At 35.0% G+C, this 19,828-nt stretch overlaps 1 protein-coding gene and 1 pseudogene across 1 annotated transcript; both read left to right on the forward strand.

Moving 5' to 3' along the window:
- The first annotated feature begins 1,311 nt into the window (after positions 1-1,311).
- On the forward strand, positions 1,312-10,584 carry LOC103979339 (uncharacterized vacuolar membrane protein YML018C). Its single transcript, XM_009395449.3, has 8 exons — positions 1,312-1,723; positions 3,089-3,496; positions 4,356-4,573; positions 4,906-4,976; positions 5,073-5,174; positions 6,899-7,016; positions 7,090-7,225; positions 10,098-10,584. The coding sequence occupies exons 1-8, from the start codon at positions 1,640-1,642 to the stop codon at positions 10,158-10,160; spliced, it is 1,200 nt and encodes a 399-aa protein (XP_009393724.2). The 5' UTR covers positions 1,312-1,639; the 3' UTR covers positions 10,161-10,584.
- A 127-nt stretch (positions 10,585-10,711) lies between these two features.
- Positions 10,712-19,713, forward strand: LOC103979338 (pyrophosphate-energized vacuolar membrane proton pump-like; annotated as a pseudogene).
- The last annotated feature ends 115 nt before the right edge of the window (positions 19,714-19,828 follow it).

Raw genomic sequence — 19,828 nt, forward strand, 5'->3', positions numbered from 1 at the left:
AATAACAATTTTACTCTTCAAAAGGGTAATTTTTTTTATACTTTCAAGGGGAAATTCTTTAACATTTACCTTTCTCCCATAATGCTTTTCTACCTTCTCCAACATGATGAAATGTTTCCAAATGTTAGGTGGGGATGGAATAGCATCTACTTGTGGTTAGGTTGCTATCCATGAATTAGGTGTTGCTCTCCATCAAGTGGCATGTAATGTGAACCCCACTTGGATGACATTTGTGTCTCCCTCCCATCACATTACCTCTTCATATTCCCATGACAAGTAATTGCAATAAGATCATCACCTTTTACAAGAAAAAAAAAAAAAGGAGAAAATCTTCTTCTACCTAATTCTAATTTGCAATGAGTCCATCACCCTTCACAAGGAGGGAAAAAAAAAAAGTAGGGATAAGAAGAAATACAAAACTACTTACCTTCTTAATAGATAATGCTAATTAAGCATATCCAATAACTTATTATCTTAAAGAAAAAGTTCTAATGCACAAGACTTCATCAATGAGTAGTAGTATTATATCTGATATATGTATAATATCTTATTCTTCTAAATTTATGTTTGGCAAATATGTATTAGAAACTTATGCTGATTTGACCGTTAATTAAAGCTCTAATTTCCATCAATACTCTTTAAAAAGCATGTTATAATCGTAAAAATATCAAGAGGGTTTTATGTGTTTATATTTATATTATTTTCTAATTCAAATTAGCTATTAGCAACCTAATTAGTAGTGATTAATCTAAGTTTTTAATATTAAACTAATATAAGATATATATATATATATATTCTATTAGTTTAATATTAAAAAAGATTAATCACTACTAATTAGGTTATTAATAGCTAATTTGAGTTAGAAAATAATATAAATATAAACACATAAAACCCTCTTGATATATATATATATATATATATATATATATATATATATATATATTTGCCAAACATAGATTTAGAAAAATAAAATATTATACACATATAGTATATTAATTTTTGAGGAGATAATAAAGTCCTTAGATGGAGAAATTATTATGGCACATCATATATAATTTCACATTCGAAGTGATTAGAGATATGGATTTAATGGGGATATTATCATTAATATGAACTTATATATTGGAATGACATGGTTTTAGGCGAAGCCAAGAAAGTTGGATGAGAAGATATATGGAAATCTTATTTAAATTCCGCCACACCGACGCACAAACCGCACTCGCTATTTGGACGATACGTCCTCGTCAATAGCCACTGCGTTCGCAGGTGGGCGCTTACCGAAAGGAAGCCACCAAAATGGTCGGTGCCGTGTCTGAATCCGAGACAGGTAGCGAATCGCCCACCTTACTCGGCAACCTAACGCCTCTTCTTCCTCGTTCCCGCATTTGTTGCCTGGATCCCGTCCCCGCTTCTCTCCCTCCTCCTCTTGCCGACACGAGGAGTATAGAAGGAAGAAGAGAAAAGGAAACTGGACGCCTTCTTCTTCTTCTTCCTACTCCTCTGGTCTAGGAGGGCATGGGGACGGATCGGGCCTGTATTGGCGGGAACATGCGAGATCTTGATGAGCAGACGGGATCCAATCTCTAATAGAGTGTGGTGGGCTTAATTTCCTAGTGCCGGATCGGAGGAAGAGGAGGGAATGACGACCTGGAGGTACAAGGCTGGTTTGTTTCTCATTCTTGCGGTGGTCGTCATCTGGGTCGCCTCCGCCGAAGTCACCCAGGTCTAACCTAAACTCCTCTTATTGGTTTGGTTACTAAATAAAATCGGTTCATTATTGGATCTGTCTTCTCAAATGTAGTGCTGAAAATTGGTAAAAGATATCACGAATTCATTTGGCTTAAAATTGATTATGACATTCTGTCCTTTGAATTTCTATCTTACAATTTTTTTTTTCCTTTGCTGTGTATTTAATTATCGAGATTACTTTAGAAAATGTCTCTTAGATTCTCGGAATTTTTGAGGTAACATGTCTTTTGTTTCGAGGGAAGTGAGATTTTAGGCATGGTGAGCTATTTTAATTGAATTTCTAGTTATTTATGCAAAACACCACAAGCATGAATCGCAATGCACACGGTTTTGCACTTATTTTATTATTTCCTTATCTCTTTTTACTACTTTTGCATGTGTTGTTCTCTATTAGTTGGTAAGATGATGCTATTTCAGATCCTTCTTTTGAGGCCTATTGTCAATTTTTAATTAATTAGACATTGTGGCTAACTAATAGGTGATTTTTCACTACGTTTTGCTCATGTTTTTTTAATCTTTTGACCTCTTCTTCTTATTATTTTTTCTTGTGTCTGGTCCCTAGAACTAACTATCTTCTGTCCATTTTAGTACTATTAATTAGAAATCAAGGCTAATTATATATGTGATATTCTTACTGGATGTGCCCGTTACAGAAGAGAGATTGGCTGTTTATATTATTTGGGTACATAGATGGAGAAAAGATCTCTTCTATTGCTTTCTCTTCCAAAACTTCTAAAACCCCTTTTCTCTTCCTTCCTTGGCGATGCTGTGCTTCTGTCAGGGGTTTGATTACATCGTATCGAGTGAAAATTTTAATGGAGATGATTATAGTGTCTTGAGAGAGAACTAATGAGCACCCATGCAACTTTATGGGGCATGTTTCTGTTAAAAGTTGACATACCTCAACCAAATGCAATCTTTCTAACCCTTATTTGTTATCATCATCTAGTATTGCTTGTTATTTTCAGCAGCAATTGCCAGCTAACCAGAATATATAACTGAATGAACAAGTAACAACTTTGTTTGTTGATAATAAATAGTTACTAGAGAAAATGATTACTAATGACTGCTTGGTTCCTCCCGTTCCTCATCTGATTTGTTTATATTGTAAATGCACTTCAGACATGACTACCATCTTGATTTTTGTAGTAAAGTACATTGTTATCTATTGTTAATGACGGTTAAGGGGGATAAATATTAAGCTAGTTTGTGAGCCAAATAATACGTTTAATTGAGTGCATGTAGCAGTCCTAATATCTGGCTTACTTTGTGAACTTTTTATGGAACTAAAATCAGTTTCCTCTTATAACATCTAACTTTCATGATCACTGTGATACAGGGTATATTTACAGACTACAAACAACCTTTTGCCATCACTTACTTGGGAGCCTCCCTTATGGTTATATATCTACCAGTAGCTTTCGTAAAAGATTGGTTATGTAATCTATTGAGAAAGAATTCTTCTAAAAGTGCTAGAAGTCCACAAACTGTCAACAACCCAGGACCTGGAATTAATTCTCCTGTAAAACATCATGATGTTCAGAAGTTGGTGGAAATGGAATCACAAGTACTTTTAACTAAGAAAGACAGTGACCTTGATCTTTCTGCACAAGAGGAGGAACACTCCCTCATTTCCAAAATTAGAGATGAAATTGATTCTGAAGTTTTGAAGGAAAAAAGATCATTCACTGCTAAGGAGATTGCAACATATGCATTTTATCTTGCTCCTATTTGGTTTGTCACAGAGGTGAGGTTCAACCATTGTTTTCGTATATTCCTACCATGTCATATTCTGCTCCTAATGATTCATATGGTTAATAACAATATGTTTATATCACTTGTTATTCTGCTCCTGATGATTCATATGCTTAATAGCAATATGTTTGTCCTGATGATTTCTCAAACTATAAATGGTCTTGAAAGTTTTACTTGTACTTTTATTTTTCAAAAATTTTAAGACTGCATATGGTCCTCCAGAATTCTAACATTTGCTGTATATTTCTTTCACTTTTCTTTCTGCATCATCCTAATATTAGTTTCAACAAAACTCATGTTTTTTGTTTCTTTATGCTATAACTATATTTGTTAATTTTTTTGTAACTTAAGGAAAATATCTCAATTTGATGTTAATGAAGCACTTGTATTTTTCTTTTCTTCTGGATATGAAGCTATCTTTGAATAGGTTACAAATAATTCTCAGTATTTTCTTTTCCTTATGGACAATGTTGTCTAACCACATGTACATGCACATATTCAGGATTTGCATGGGATAGTTAATGAAGATTTGGACTTTTTGCAAGAATACAGGCATGGTTGAAATATTTGAATATTGAAAATAACATAAGGACTGTATGAGTACACCTATACAAGTATGTATGCCTTTCCCTTATTCAAGTCAAGGGGTGTTCAAGCATGTCCTAAAACATAGCTAATTCTTTGAATGCTTTTCTGTTGCTTTTACTGGTTTCATAAGAATTTTCTTATATTATTATTCAAAGCAATTTTAGGATGTCACACTAGGTAAGAAGAACACCATTATTTAAAACATAGCTTCTTGTTATTAATCTCAGATCATTATTCATTTTTCTTTTATTGCATGGATGCAGTACTTATCAAATGCAGCACTTGCAAGGACCAGTGTGGCAAGTACGACTGTGTTATCTTCAACTTCAGGACTCTTTACTCTTTTTGCTGGTGTTCTTCTACGGCAAGACACCTTAAACATGGCCAAAGTTGTTGCTGTTTTTGTTAGCATGGCTGGTGTTGTAATGACAACTCTTGGCAAGACTTGGGCGACAGATGAGTCACAAATAAGCTCCACTAGGTACAATTTGTTGCGTATGTGTTGTTTCCTTTTGTGTTTGACTTGGGATAAACCTATTTGTTTACATGTATCTTTAAAGTATTAACTCAAAACATTAAGCTTGATTTGCAAGAGGGCCTTATGATAACTTTCCTTTTTCAATTTTACTACTTCATGCATTACATCATTACATAATATGGACACTATACACTGATAATGGATCCTGAACTCCTATCCTCTTGACTGCACACAACAAGCACCTTAACCACTAAGATGTGCTTTTTATCATAAATCTTATCTGAAGTGTATGGTAGCCTTTATTTCTGACCTGATACAAACTCTAATGTTTGCAGTAATGGAAAGCGATCACTTGTTGGGGATCTTTTTGGTCTTCTTTCAGCAATGACATATGGTCTATTTACTGGTTCGATGACATCTCTGATTCTTATTATTATTTTGTTATAAGCACTAACACTATGAATTGCCAACTAAAGTTAAATATATAACATGAACATTGCAGTGCTTCTTAAGAAGTTTGCAGGAGAGGAAGGAGAAGGAGTTGATGTTCAAAAGCTGTTTGGATATGTTGGACTGTTTACACTTGTATCTTTGTGGTGGCTTGGTAAAGACATTCTTAAGCTCTTCTACAATTTTAATTTTATATTACATGCTATATGATTAAGCAGTTAGCTTTAGTTGCCAAATTGATGAATCTTTTAGCTGCTCTAACAAACTATATTAAAAGAAGTAGAAATATATTTGTTTCCAGGTCTGCTCTTAATTTTTATATTTATTTTAAGATACATATTAATCATATTCTCACTATCTTCTATTAAATCTTCTGTCTGTCTTTTGCTTTTTTTTCCCCTTGATAATTTCAATCTGTTGCTTTTGGAACTGATATGTTTTCTTATTTATATATGAGCTGGTTTGTATACTGGAATTATTGATAAATAATACTTGATGCCATATCTATATATATCTTCATTTACTTGGTTTAGTTTTAGATGGTTTATCTTTTGCATAATATTGCACATATTCCTTAAAAAGAATGGGAAAAAATTGATACAATTATCATGCCATGTGTACTGATACAATTATGGAATATGATCTTTCAACAATAAGCATGGCTTGTATATACTTACACAGATACAATTTTCATATTCAGATACATTTTTCAAATTTGATTGTAAATATTATACTTATATATAAAGTTATCTGTTTCCATAGTCTGAAATCCGTTTGTAAAAGAAGAGCCACAATGAGGAATTTAACTTCAAGATCTGACACTCTCTTAGTAGTTAGTAATAGATCTCTCCAAGTACTATATCGGCTAGTATGTGCCGGTTCAGCTGGGCTCTAGAACTGGTCTATATTAAATTTTAAACCTTCATCACTCTTAAAAAGTAATACTTCTTTGCTTTATCCTACATGCACTAACTCTTGCAACCGCATTGGTTTCAAGTGACTGTGTATGCTGGTCATTTATGTTCTGTGTTACCTAACATTAAAAAGTTACTTTTCTTAATATAAGAGAAATCTTATGGCAGTTAAATTGAAACAGCTTATCGAAGATGAACCATGACTTTAGGTCTTTAACACTGAAGTATTCATTTTCTTAAGACTTGGAGAGAAAAGAAAAAAGGTTCAGTAGGATATGTGATTCAATGAATTAAGCTAGAAATGGGCACCTTTATCCAAGTCTGATTGGGAGCCTTCCACACATATATTAATAAATTGGGTTCAACCTGGCCAACTTTGCCAAAGGAAGGATCCATATTGTGTGGGTATGGTTCAGACTCAACTATATAATCATCATTCCCTAGATTGATCTCATCATGACCACCTAGGTTGGGACACATTTCCAGTCCTGTGGAACGCCCATTAATTATGATTGGTTCCCATGAATGAACTGGAAATGTTTGCGCATTGGATTAGGGACACATGCTGCATAACAAGGTTAAATCATGAACCCTATGGCTATGAACTGGAAAAGTTTCTCACTTAAGAAAAGCCAGGGAAAGGCTAATGGCACCATAGAATTGCAGAACATGCATATTGACCTGCTATTAAATTGGCTTGTTTTGGGTTCTGTATCATTATAGGCCTACATGCATGACTTCAAATACATTGGTTTATGAAAGGTTCATATGCACACCATCCTTTTCTCATGTTACCATGATTCGAATTTGGCAAAGATTACCCTACCATTAAAACATAAATATATTAGTTTTCTTTTCGTTTCTGTAAAGAGTGATATAGTGTATTCTTAATAACCATGCTTTGGGCTATCCATTAACTTGCTGGAGGACATTTGAACATAGTTGTTGTTTTTTTCCTTTGCAGTCTGGCCATTAACTGCATTAGGAATTGAACCCAAGTTTACAATACCTCACTCTGCTAAAATGGAAGAAGTAGTGCTTGCTAATGGCTTTGTTGGAAGTGTACTCTCAGACTACTTCTGGTATGTGTCAAACAAATTGCAGATTAATTGAATGCTTGGAATTTGTATTTGATTTAGAATACTTTCTATGCAGGGCATTATGTGTTGTTTGGACTACTCCATTGGTAGCCACCTTGGGCATGTCGCTTACTATACCACTTGCCATGGTAGCTGATATGCTTGTTCACGGTCGTCACTATTCAGCAATCTATATCCTTGGTTCAGTTCAGGTAATCTAACTAAATGGAAGTTGTTTTCTCTTGATTTTTTCAATCATTGATCATAAGAACATGCATCTTTGCAGACTTTAATTGTCTTATTAGGCAAATGCATTTTTTTATTGACTTGGATAGTGAATTGCGTTCTGGTTGTTAGGAAATCATAGGGCTTACCAAGGACTAATCGTTTCGAAAGATGTGTTCTTAATATAATTAGAACAATATAGAAAATAATTGTGATTCAAGTATTTTGGTTAGAAATTCTCTAAGAGGAGGGAAGGAGAGTTCACTGTTGAAATAGACCACAACACAAAGACAGGTTGTCAAGAACTACATGCCCTCTCTTTCATCTGTTCTTGTCATTTTAAATTCTTTTCTCATCTCTTACAATTCATATCGACAGACAGATTACTGATGGTTGCCTATGGCTTTAAATTTCAATTATAGAAGGCTAGTGTTTTCATAAAAGGGATACAGTGTTTTTTTCCTAAGGAAACCATATGAAGGGATACACTTTTTTTTTCCTAAGGAAACCATAAAAGGGAGACACTGTTTTCATAAAAAGGACACACTGTTTTTTAATTCTTTTCTCATCTCTTACAATTCATATTGATGGACAGATTGCTGATGGTTGCCTATGGCTTTAAATTTCAATTATAGAAGGCTAGTGTTTTCATAGAAGGGATACACTGTTTTTTTCCTAAGGAAACCATGTGGAGCCATCTAACATCATCCTCCACCTTGGCTTCTATTGTCAGGATAATCAAAATTTGTAATGCAAATGTCATACCTGAATGTGAGATAGCTAATCTTGTGTCGGTCACTTGTCCAAATGTGTAAAAAATTGATTTATTTTTTTTATTTTTGTTATAAGATACATCATAGCTTAGCCTATGTCTTTATTCTTCTATACTCCTGATGAACCAAATTTCTCCATTCCCATTTTCTCATGACAATACTGTAAATATTGGTTCAATATCTGTTTTGCTGGCTGGTCGGATCGTCTGTTACCAGTTTATAGACCCATACTATTCGATATTGTTGAATAAAATAATAAAAAATAAAAGGAAGTATACCTACTAGTACAAACTATATATTTAATAATAAAAAAATGAATAATATTCTTTGGCATCACATATACATTGTGTTGTACAATTGTGTACCATTATAATTAGCATCTCCATTTTTACTATACTTGTCTGTCTTTACATGTGACTTGAGACCTATCATTGTTTTCCCATATTCAAAAAAGATCATAACCCTTCAATTAATAAAGATCTGTATGCTTAAAATTTCAAAGTAACAGTTACAAAAGTTACACTACATCTTCAATAAAAAATCAACGTCAAAACAGTCTGCCCTCTTGTGTCTCTCTTTCTTTATCTCCCTCCCTCTCTCTATCTTCCCTCTTTCTCAGCTCGTAGGAAGAAGGCTATTTTGGTGGTTGCAATCAAGGTTCCTAATCTTGACCATACTAGTTGGTATGTGCTGGTATTTATTAGACCAAGTACCATTATTGAAGCATATATTATTTTTTTCAACAATATCAAGTGATATAGGTCATCATACTACGTAATATACTAGCACCATATCAGTTTGATAGATGACCAGAATTGATACCGACCAAGATTTAAATCCTTGGCTGTAACAGCCTAAAACCATCCTTTGCTCCCCCACATTCTTAAGCTAATCTAGGCCTTGAGTTTTCATACTCAAGGTTGTGAAGAATTTCGTGGCCACCACTAGTTTTGCATTCCTCACACGGTCATCCATTGTCTCCATCTGGTGTCCGTTCTTAAACTCCTCGATTTGATTTGACCTTGACATAGCCTATATGCCTATGGCCCATGTGAAGCCCACCACTGTCAACACTATGAAGCTTTTGCACTTAAAAGAATAGGCTGTGGTGTGCAGTTTTTGTTTTTGTAAGTCAGCTTTAATATTCTAGGTCTCTCCATAATATAGGTCCCCTTTACTGTTCTTATTGCTTTGATATCAGATATTGGGTAATTTTATGAATCAATTAGGACCTAATCCTACTCATAGAAGCATATGTCACACTATAAGGACAATAGTAAAACTGTAAAAGTAATCAAGGACTGTAATAACATGATGCATGCGATTTGTGTGGTTCACTTTGGAAATCTACATCTTTGAAGGAGAGAATAAAAAATGCAAAGCTTTTCCAAGATTTAATAGGAAATAGCACTAATTATAATTACTTTTTGCTTCAAGAAACTATAGCTCATAAAAGGAATCAAGTATAGGTCGGACCGGTACGAGATGAAATAGGCGAGTATTAGTAGATATTAATTGCTTTATTGTTTTTCAGTGATATCAGTCAATTCAGGTTGATATGTTACTTGTTTAACCGTTTTGCCAAAACCAATATCGCACAGAAATTTAAATTCTTAGCCATAAGTGGAACCATGTATGTTGCAAAAGACTGGTAGAAAACTATAGAGTCTCTTTTTCTCTCTCTTCTCATGGCACCAAAAAGAGATCTTAGCACATATTCTTACCAATGTTTGATCTCTCTCTATCTCTCATGGCACCAAAAACAACTCTTAACTATTATGACCCATAGCTACTTTTCCTTTATGCAAAGGTGTACATTATTTTTTCTGTTCTCATAAACCAAAGGCCTACATCTTCCTTTTGACTTAGAAGAGTCCAAGATCCAAATGAAAAACAGCCTGATCTGCTGGTGCAAGGCCACCTGTGAGAACCATTTGCCTTAGGAGGAAGTTCTATCATGAAAAGAACTCTGCATCTATGTTCTATTTCATTTATATATGGAATTCAAGCATGTCCACATTTCATCCTCAAGCAAATGGATTTGCTAACCTTGAGATATTGTTGGTCCCGTTGTTCTTGTTTGCAGGTATTTGCTGGGTTTGTAATAGCTAATTTGTCGAACCGTTTGTCTCGATTATTTGGCTTCTAGCATCAACAAACAATTTGCAGTACAGTGATTCTTTTATACAAGAATTCTTTACATTCATATTGGAAGTTGATCAACCTCAGAGACATGCTGGGGATTAGTGGAAATTCGACTCATGTGAGTAGATCTCTGTGAGAGACGGTGGGCTCATCATGTTTTGCCCTAGGTGCTCTGTAGATTCGATAATTGATTAGCTGCTTCCGATACATCTTTTTTTATTTGTATCTGTTGTAAAATGTCTTGTCAAATGTGCATAGTTTTCCAGTTTGTCAGCTGTTAGCCACGGTCTGACTGCAATGGTTCGAGGGACACTGTGTGTGAGTGCACCAATTTACCAATTCTTGCTAGAGGAACATTTAAGAGTTCCAAGATTGTTTAAATCAACACTTTATGCAGTTTACCAATTGGTTTATTATATCTTTGTTCATTAACGGTAGTGCTCATATTACCTGATCCTATTATTGATTGACCGACTAATTTGGTCTAAAACTTAGAACAGGGTCTGTATGACTAGATGAACATGTAATTTCATTTGCATTTGCTTTTTCATCAAGTCTTTCAAACTTGAAGATGTCTGATGTTAAGGGCAGCTTCTTGATGCAGCAGCGAATATATTGATTGGAAATCAGGTAAGCACTGCAATGCTACTTTCTGTCAACTTGTGCATGCATTCCGAACTATTATATTCTTATAGGATTGCCAATTGTTAGTACATAGAAGAATGTTCCAACCAGCCTGTTGTCGACATCATGAGGTTGTATTGGAGGAGGCAGCAAATTCCCATGAAGACCCAAATCGAAGGTAAGGTCCAAACCTTTTAGTTATACAAATCTAAAGAAATAATTCTCTTTTATTTTAAATCATTTCATTTACAAGTTTTATGATGCATGTATTTAGCCATTGATTGACATTGACATATAAGTCATGCTATAATGTTAAATTGATGACAATTTCATCTCTATGGCTATGGAAATCCTTCGTCTGTTCCATTCAAGTTACAATATTATTTTCATATCTTGATCTCCCTCCTAATTGTATGATCTCTATTACCTTCAGAATGAACTCAACTAGGACCAATTGAGGGACTTCCTACACTGAATTCCCAAGTGGAAATGCTACTAAAATGAAATGAATCTACTACAGTCCTATTTCTCTCTTTAAATATATCATTTTGAGCGTTCAACAAAGATGAGGATTGAGAGGCACTCTCTCCTTCTCCTTTCCCTCCCTCACCATGTAGATAGAGAAGATAGCAATGACAAAGGTCATCACCACAAGTGAAGGCCACAATCCAACTAAAAGTGCTCATCCAACCAAAATTGGAGCCCCCACATCCTCCCCTTTCCATGTCTACCACTCTCCCTGCTCTACTGGTTGAGGCTGAGTCCATGGAATCAATACAAGAAAAATAAAATAAAAATCTCCAAGAGAGAGAACACAATACCAGTAGCTTTGTCCACATTCACATTCATTTGTTTCTTATGATACTTACTATCAGTGAATCAAATTTCATGAAATCCAAATTAATTGGAACCACAGAAGATTACAGTTTTGATCCCACAGTCCAATGTGATTAATCTAATTGTCTGACCAACAATTTAGGATTGGTTGAGTTATAGTTCATTTATGACTAGATGTGATCCTTTTTTAATTTGTATCACATACTAATATATTTTCCCCTCTCCTGCATCTTGTTTTTTAATTTTTTTTTCAAGAATCTATTATCTACCAAGATAGCATTTTTATAACTATAATGAGTTTTTTATGATATGTTTTTAAAAAAAAATTTATTTTTCATCTATTTGAGAGGCGATATAGTTTTGCTTTGTGAGAAGACGTTAATGAACTATTTTAACTAGTAAAATTTTGATTTCTACACCGAGGTATAAAATATCTTGAGATCAACTTAATTATATCCCCATTCCTAACAACCATAATTTTGGTTGTCTAATAATTAATAACTGATATTTTAATAATAAATTGTTTTATTACATTTTTTGAATTTCTACTAAAGGAAACCACATTTTGACAATAATTTGGTAATATGTTATTAATTATTTATTAACAAAAGGATAATATTTTTTTTTATCAACAGTTAATAATAAACTTCCAATATTTTTTATCTTGCTCAACATATTCCAATGAATATATCAGAGGACAATTTATCAATATGTCCTAATAAATACACTAGAGGTCAAATTATTTATAAAAGCTTAACAACAACTTAATGTTACTTTATATAACTTTAATAGATAAATCTATTCCGATATTTAAGTCATATTAAAGATGATAGTATCTCATTATTAAAAAATCGAAGATGAGAAGTGTGTGAAACCACCACTCAAATGCTATCATCTTTAATCTAAGATTGTCAATAATAATGTGCTAAAATTAGTGTTTAGACTAATCAAAGACATGGACTATTTTTTGCCAAAATTACATATATATATATATATATATATATATATATGTATATATCCTAAAAATGTCTTCTATCCGTCTTTATAGATTATGATAATTGAAACTTCAACTAACAATAATAGCCTTCAAATATATATATATATATATATATATATATATATATATATATATATATATTATCACTTTTTTTTAGCTATGTCTCTAAATTTATGTTTAAGAAACAAAAAATGAAATAATAGGCGAAGTAAAAAAGAAATTTTTGAATATTAAACTCATTGATGATTACGATTAGTAATGATAAATTTGAGTTCATTGGAGGTATGCATGAGAATGGTAAATGTAAATGATATATATATATATATATACACACACACACATAATATTTAAATGTTTTAAGGAATATATATGCTATATTAAATTTGTAGGGGCAAATATCTTAACATGTAAAACCAGAGTGGTTATATTTTTGGCTAGATATTGCAAAAAGGACCTCTAACATTATGTGTTTACATTTTAGTCCTTGTGTGCTCGCTCGCTCGCTCGAATAAGCAGCGGCATGGAGTCGCGGAAACGGCATTCCACTACGAAGGGAGCGAGGCGAGCACGAAAGCATCTAAACCCTTGCTTGGCCGCCGCCGTCCGGTGAGGATTAGCGCCGATGGGTGGGGCGATACTGACAGGTCTCTTGACCGAGATCTTGATCCCGGTGGCTGCCGTGGTGCAGTGGCTGCTGGTCTCCAAGGTGAAGCTCTCGTAGGAGAGGCCCGGGAGTAACAAGAACGGGGTGTCCGACTACCTCATTGAGGAGGAGGAAGGGCTCAATGACCACAACGTCGTCGTGAAGTGCGCCGAGATCCAGAGCGCAATCTCGGAAGGTGAGAAATTGGGCATCTTTAGATAGTTGGTCTTGGTTTTGCCAAAAGCAGGAAGGTTTTGTAGAAAGAAACTCCTAAAGGGAAAAAAAAAATTCCGGATCATTTTGAATATGAAGTTAATATTTTACTTCAACTGTCATTCTTTTTGAAAGAGCGATTCGTTTTTGGCTTAATGATTTTGTTTTCACTTACTTAAGAAGTGTCATAAATAAACTGTAGACTATGTTTTTCTTCTTAATCAATATCGAGAAATATTTTTGGGAACATATATTTGATCATGCTATTTTAATGCACTTTCATAAATTTTTTGCTGCTTGTTTTTGTGAAAAAAGAGGATAAATTTTCAGGGTTAAAACTTTACTTTGGACGTTTATGTGGCTATAATGTTTCATTATGCAATTTTGTGGCTGTAATAGTTGAGATGAGTTTGAATGGGAGAAATAGCTTCAATTGCTCTCATATTGTTTCTTCGTATAATACTAATACTGTAGCTTTACAATTTCTCCAAACTTTATAAAGAGTTTTTATGTAACCCCCCAATTAGTCCTACATCGAAAGTGGATAAGACTAAGACTGACTTATAAAGGTTTGATGAGTATATCACTATCAACTTGAGCTTAAAACATTTTGACCAGTAACCTAGACCAAATGAAATTAATAAGTTAGTTAACCCATTAGGTCTAGGTCGCGATATTTGATATTAGAGCTGACCTAATATTTTGATATAATGAGGGAGCTCAAGTAGGAAAGAACTACCTGTGAATGGAGTTAAAGGACTTGTCATGACTTTGAGTTACCACTGGGCTATGCCTCACATACATCATACTAGGGTTTGATTGGGCTACTCCGATTAGTCCCACAATGAAGATGAGTAAAACAAATATTGACTTATAAGGGTTTGATGAGTGTACCATTATCAACTTTAGCTTAAACATTTTGATCAGTGGTCTAGACCAACCAAAGTTGATAGATCAGTTAATCCATCAAGTCAAAGTCAGTGACATTTTGTATGCTATTTTTTGATGTTGGAAGGTGAGTTTTATCTTCTTAAAACTGATTCACATGCTCACAACTGCTTGGCTATCTTAGAAGGTGCTCTCTTTCGTCGGTCTTCATTATGCTTATATGCTTATGTTTACCTTTTGGAACAATTCTTTTTTAATGCAAATTTGGTACTTCTTGTCGATAACACAATTTGTTAGGTTACAAGGACGATGAGAATTGGGAAGATTCACTTTGTTGTTTAATCTTTTGTATGGTTTTACCCATTAAAAAGCACCCAGAGTCAACATTGGGAACAAAAGGAGCAACACAGAGCATGCTAGAGCTTGATTTCGAAATGTCCATCTTTGTAAATGATGCAATTCACATGTCTTAATTTTCTTAGCTAAGTGTCACAATTTCATGACAGTCAATGGAATTTACAGCAAAGGAATTCTAGAAACTTATGCTATTTGATATCTTACTTGCCAAAAAGGATATTAATATTCACCATTTTTCTTCAAGAGATTATCTCAACATATATCATTTATGTCTCCCATTAATTATATGGAATTCACCTTCGCTTTTGAAAGTGTAGCTGCCTTCTATAGATACTTTGTTTATGACAATATTAAATTTATTCCTGACAATGTTAAACTTTTCAGAGAAAATTGCTCAATGTGAACAATTGATAATTGTTTTTGGTGTGTTATCTATAAAATATTTATCTTGCATATTGGCAGGCATATTAGATGAAAATGGTGTGTTAAATTTTTTTTATTATAGTTATTCGTGGAATGGTTAGTATCAATCGTTAGAGGCAATCATAATTACCAGTTATATAAATATCATCGTTTATTGGAAACAAACTTACAGTTAGCACTCATTAACTACACAAATCTTCTGACTCTGATTCAGTTGATTATTTTCTTGCTGCACCTGAATGTCAACCATAACACATTGGTAGACATGATACTTTGCAGCTGGGATTTGCTTAAATCTTTTCTTCTTATTATTATTTCTGCATCTTAGTCTTTTCTGTTTTGATCACCTTAAGAAATTGCAAATACTATATACACTGAATGGTGATCTCCTATGGATGGTAATCTGATATAAAACTCCCTATGCATGTGAACAGGAGCAACTTCATTCCTTTTCACTGAATACCAGTACGTTGGAATCTTCATGGTTGCTTTTGCAGTTCTGATCTTCCTCTTTCTTGGTTCTGTGGAAGGCTTTAGAACAAAAGCCCAGCCATGCACCTATAGCAAGGATAAGTATTGCAAGCCAGCACTTGCAAATGCTGGCTTCAGTGCCATCTCCTTCTTGCTTGGAGCAACAACTTCCCTGGTTTCTGGTTTTCTTGGGATGAAAATTGCGACCTTCGCGAATGCAAGAACAACTCTAGAAGCTCGGAAGGGTGTTGGAAAAGCTTTCCACACTGCTTTCTGGTCCGGTGCAGTCATGGGCTTCTTTTTGGCAGCAAATGGCTTGTTGGTTCTTTACATTGCAATCAACTTATTCAAATTATATTATGGTGATGACTGGGAAGGCCTTTTTGAATCTATAACTGGTTATGGTCTTGGTGGGTCTTCCATGGCACTTTTTGGGAGAGTTAGGGGGTGGAATTTACACAAAAGCTGCTGATGTTGGTGCTGACCTTGTTGGTAAGGTCGAGAGGAACATTCCTGAAGATGACCCTAGGAATCCAGCTGTAAGTTCCTCTAGTTTTTATGAAAATGCATGTTTTCTTCCTATGTGCTTTTGTGATAAATCACTAGATTTTTTTTGGGGGGGGGGGGGTGGGGGGGTTCAAACCTCGTGCTTTTATCTTGTGCTAACATTTTGGCATTATCTGCTAGATATTCCAGATTGATATATCCTGTTCATATAAATGTCTTCTCTTCCTCTTTGAACTTATAGATATATCTTATTGGTGATCGCTGATAATGTTGGAGACGCTGTTGGGGATATTGCTGGGATGGGATCTGATCTTTTTGGATCATATGCTGAATCATCATGTGCTGCCCTTGTTGTTGCCTCTATATCTTCGTTTGGAGTCAACCATGAGTTTACTGCAATGTGCTATCCTTTGCTCGTTAGCTCCATGGGCATCATAGTTTGTTTAGTAACTACTCTCTTTGCAACTGATTTTTTCGAGATAAAGTCTGTAAAGGAGATTGAGGCTGCTCTAAAGAAGCAGCTTATAGTCTCTACTGCACTTATGACAGTTGGTATTGCAATCATCAGTTGAATTGCTCTCCCTTCGACATTCACAATTTTCAGTTTTGGTGACCAGAAGCAGGTCAAAAACTGGTTAGTATCATGTTCCTTTTATTTCACTAAATGGTGAGTTTTTAAGGCGGTCTAATCATCAGAGACATTCAGGGAGTTGTTTTTCTGTGTTGCAATTGGATTATGGGCTGGCCTGGTTATTGGGTTTGTCACCGAAAACTATACAAGCGATGCATATAGGTAAGAAATTGGTTTTTCTATATTTCTTAACATGAGCTACCATGATCTGGCTTTTATAGAATGTGCCCTGTTCTTACTATTTTTGCAGTCCTGTTCAAGATGTTGCTGATTCCTGCCGAACTGGGGCCGCTACTAATGTCATTTTTGGACTGGCTTTAGGATATAAGTCCGTCATTATCCCAATTTATGCCATTGCTGTCAGCATATTTGTTAGTTTTAGTCTTGCGGCCATGTATGGTATTGCTGTTGCTGCTTTAGGCAAGCTGAGCACTATTGCTACTGGTCTGGCCATTGACGCATATGGGCCCATCAGTGACAATGCTGGAGGCATTGCTGAGATAGCTGGAATGAGTCACAGAATTCGGGAGAGAACAGATGCACTTGATGCTGCAGGCAACACCACTGCAGCCATAGGAATGGTATCATAATTTTATTGCTAAAATAGTTTTCTGCATTCTATTAACTGTGTTGGAGCTGCTAGAAGCTTAGGGAGGTAACCTGTGCCTAGGATGTAGTGACCAGAACCTTGGTACAATGTATATTTATTTTATTTTAGATGGGTTGATGCACACTCTGGTTAAAGATGATGTTTACGTTGCTATGTTAATTTAGAAATTTGTTTGTAACTGCTGATGCAGATAGCAACAGTGGTAAAACTGCAACCCACAAATTTCAGTGCTGTTTGTGTTGCCTTTTTTTTGCCATGTAGAACACTACTTGGGAAAATATGTTGAGAAAAAGCTACTTTTACAAATTTTTAAAGGCTATTTGCCAGAAGTCATTCTAGATTTAGAAGAAGTCATCTGTTCCAGGGATGATGCTTGTACTATTTTAGTTGATATTCTAGGTTTATCTATTGGTTGCATGTCAGAAAGGTTCTGTTGCAACTGCAACTGCAATTGTTTGATTGTCATTATTGCTTGCTATTAAGATTGTATTCGGATCGTTACTAATTTTATTCATCTCGAGTCTTGTTTATAATTTTCATTCATATTTTAATGCCTTTTCCCAGGGCTTTGCCATTGGTTCAGCTGCCTTGGTGTCTCTTGCACTCTTTGGTGCTTTTGTCAGTCGAGCAGCTATTTCCACTGTAGATATTCATTCTAACACCAAAGGTGTTCATTGGGTTGATTGTTGGTGCGATGCTTCCTTACTGGTTCTCAGCCATGACCATGAAGAGTGTCGGCAGTGCAGCTCTGAAGATGGTGGAGGAGGTCCGAAGGCAGTTCAACACTATACCGGGGCTTATGGATGGTACTGCTAAACCTGATTATGCCACCTGTGTCAAGATCTCCACTGATGCCTTAATCAAGGAGATGATTCCACCTGGTGCTCTGGTGATGCTTACACCCCTGATTGTTGGAACTTTCTTTGGCGTGGAAACCCTATCTGGGGTTCTTGCTGGGTCTCTTGTTTCTGGTGTTCAGGTAAGAATTTGCTTGCTGATGTGACCAGTAGAATTTGTGGCTGAAGGTAATGGTTGTTCTTTGTCACAGATTGCTATCTCTGCATCTAAAACTGGTGGTGCATGGGACAATGCTAAGAAGTACATTGAGGTAAAGCCACTCTTCCTTTCTCATGTTTTCTTTTGCATGCTACTGTGTTCCTGAATCCTGATTTTTCCATACATTTATGTTCCTTTCTTATTTAAAATAATGATAAATTGCAAGATAGCAAAATTGTACTTGCTTAAACTTTGGTTTACATGAGGTTAGGTGTCTTAAATTTCTCATAGTTCCACATCAGAATCTGTAGTTACCTAACACAATTATTCAAACTGCTAATTTTGGATGGCGTTGGTAGGCTGGGGCATCAGACCATGCTAGGAGCCTCGGCCCTAAGGGATCTGCTCCTCACAAGGCTGCTGTTATTGGTGACACCATCGGGGACCCTCTCAAAGATACGTCCGGGCCATCACTTAACATCCTTATCAAGCTAATGGCTGTGGAATCTCTGGTGTTTGCACCAATCGTTGCAACTCATGGAGGTCTCCTGTTCAAGATCTTCTAACTTGATGGCAGTGAGGAAACTCAAGGATCATTGTTCTTTACACTGCTCAAATCTCCATCGATCTCAATATTTGATCAGTAATTGCAACTTGTTATTTATTTTTCTTTTGCTTTTCCTGTCATATTTTCTATTCATCTGTCATTAGTTGAAACTGTAGTGTTATATAGGTCAGCATCCATGGACCCATTGTGGGCAAGGAGGTCGACAAAATTTTATTATGTTTGAAGATGACAATCATTGTGGTGAATTGACTGTTGTCACTCTTGTGAGATTAAGAAAGTTTACCATACATCTTTGTGTTTGAAGTTTGTTGGCTCTCCTGCTGGATCTACTATTAATTTACTTGTCAAAATTGAAAATTTGTGTGATTGTGGAAGCAAAAGTAAACATAAGGCAAGCAAAGATTTGTTTCATCCTGTAGTTTGTGAAAAAGTTAGATGTAAGGACTAGTGGAAAACAGAAAAGAAATCCAGATGCAGGGAGATGGAGGATTGTGTTAGGTCACTTCACTGATAATCAGATCTCATAAAAATATGACGAGCCAAAATAGTTAAGATTTATGATTTTGTTGTTATTGTTGCATAGAAGGGGGCAATGGAAGGTTGATTTTTGTGTATGAAATTAGTTATCATATTCTTTATAATTCTAGTTGAAGGCAGGCCTTAGGAATATAATAAGGTTATTATGTTACTTGAGAGATTAGAGTTTGAACCATAGAAATAATTTTTCTATATTTAGAGGGATGATTGAGTATGTTGACTCTTCTTGAAACCGCGGGAACAAGAAGATTTGAGTACATTGATTCTTTCTAACCGCATGCGAGTTTCGTGCATTTCTAGTTTATTTTGAGATCTTGATGTGTCAATCATGATTTTAAATAAAATAATCATCTCTAATTTCAGCTTTAAT

Source organism: Musa acuminata, chromosome BXJ2-3 (assembly GCF_036884655.1).
Source record: "Musa acuminata AAA Group cultivar baxijiao chromosome BXJ2-3, Cavendish_Baxijiao_AAA, whole genome shotgun sequence".
Classification (NCBI taxonomy): domain Eukaryota; kingdom Viridiplantae; phylum Streptophyta; class Magnoliopsida; order Zingiberales; family Musaceae; genus Musa; species Musa acuminata.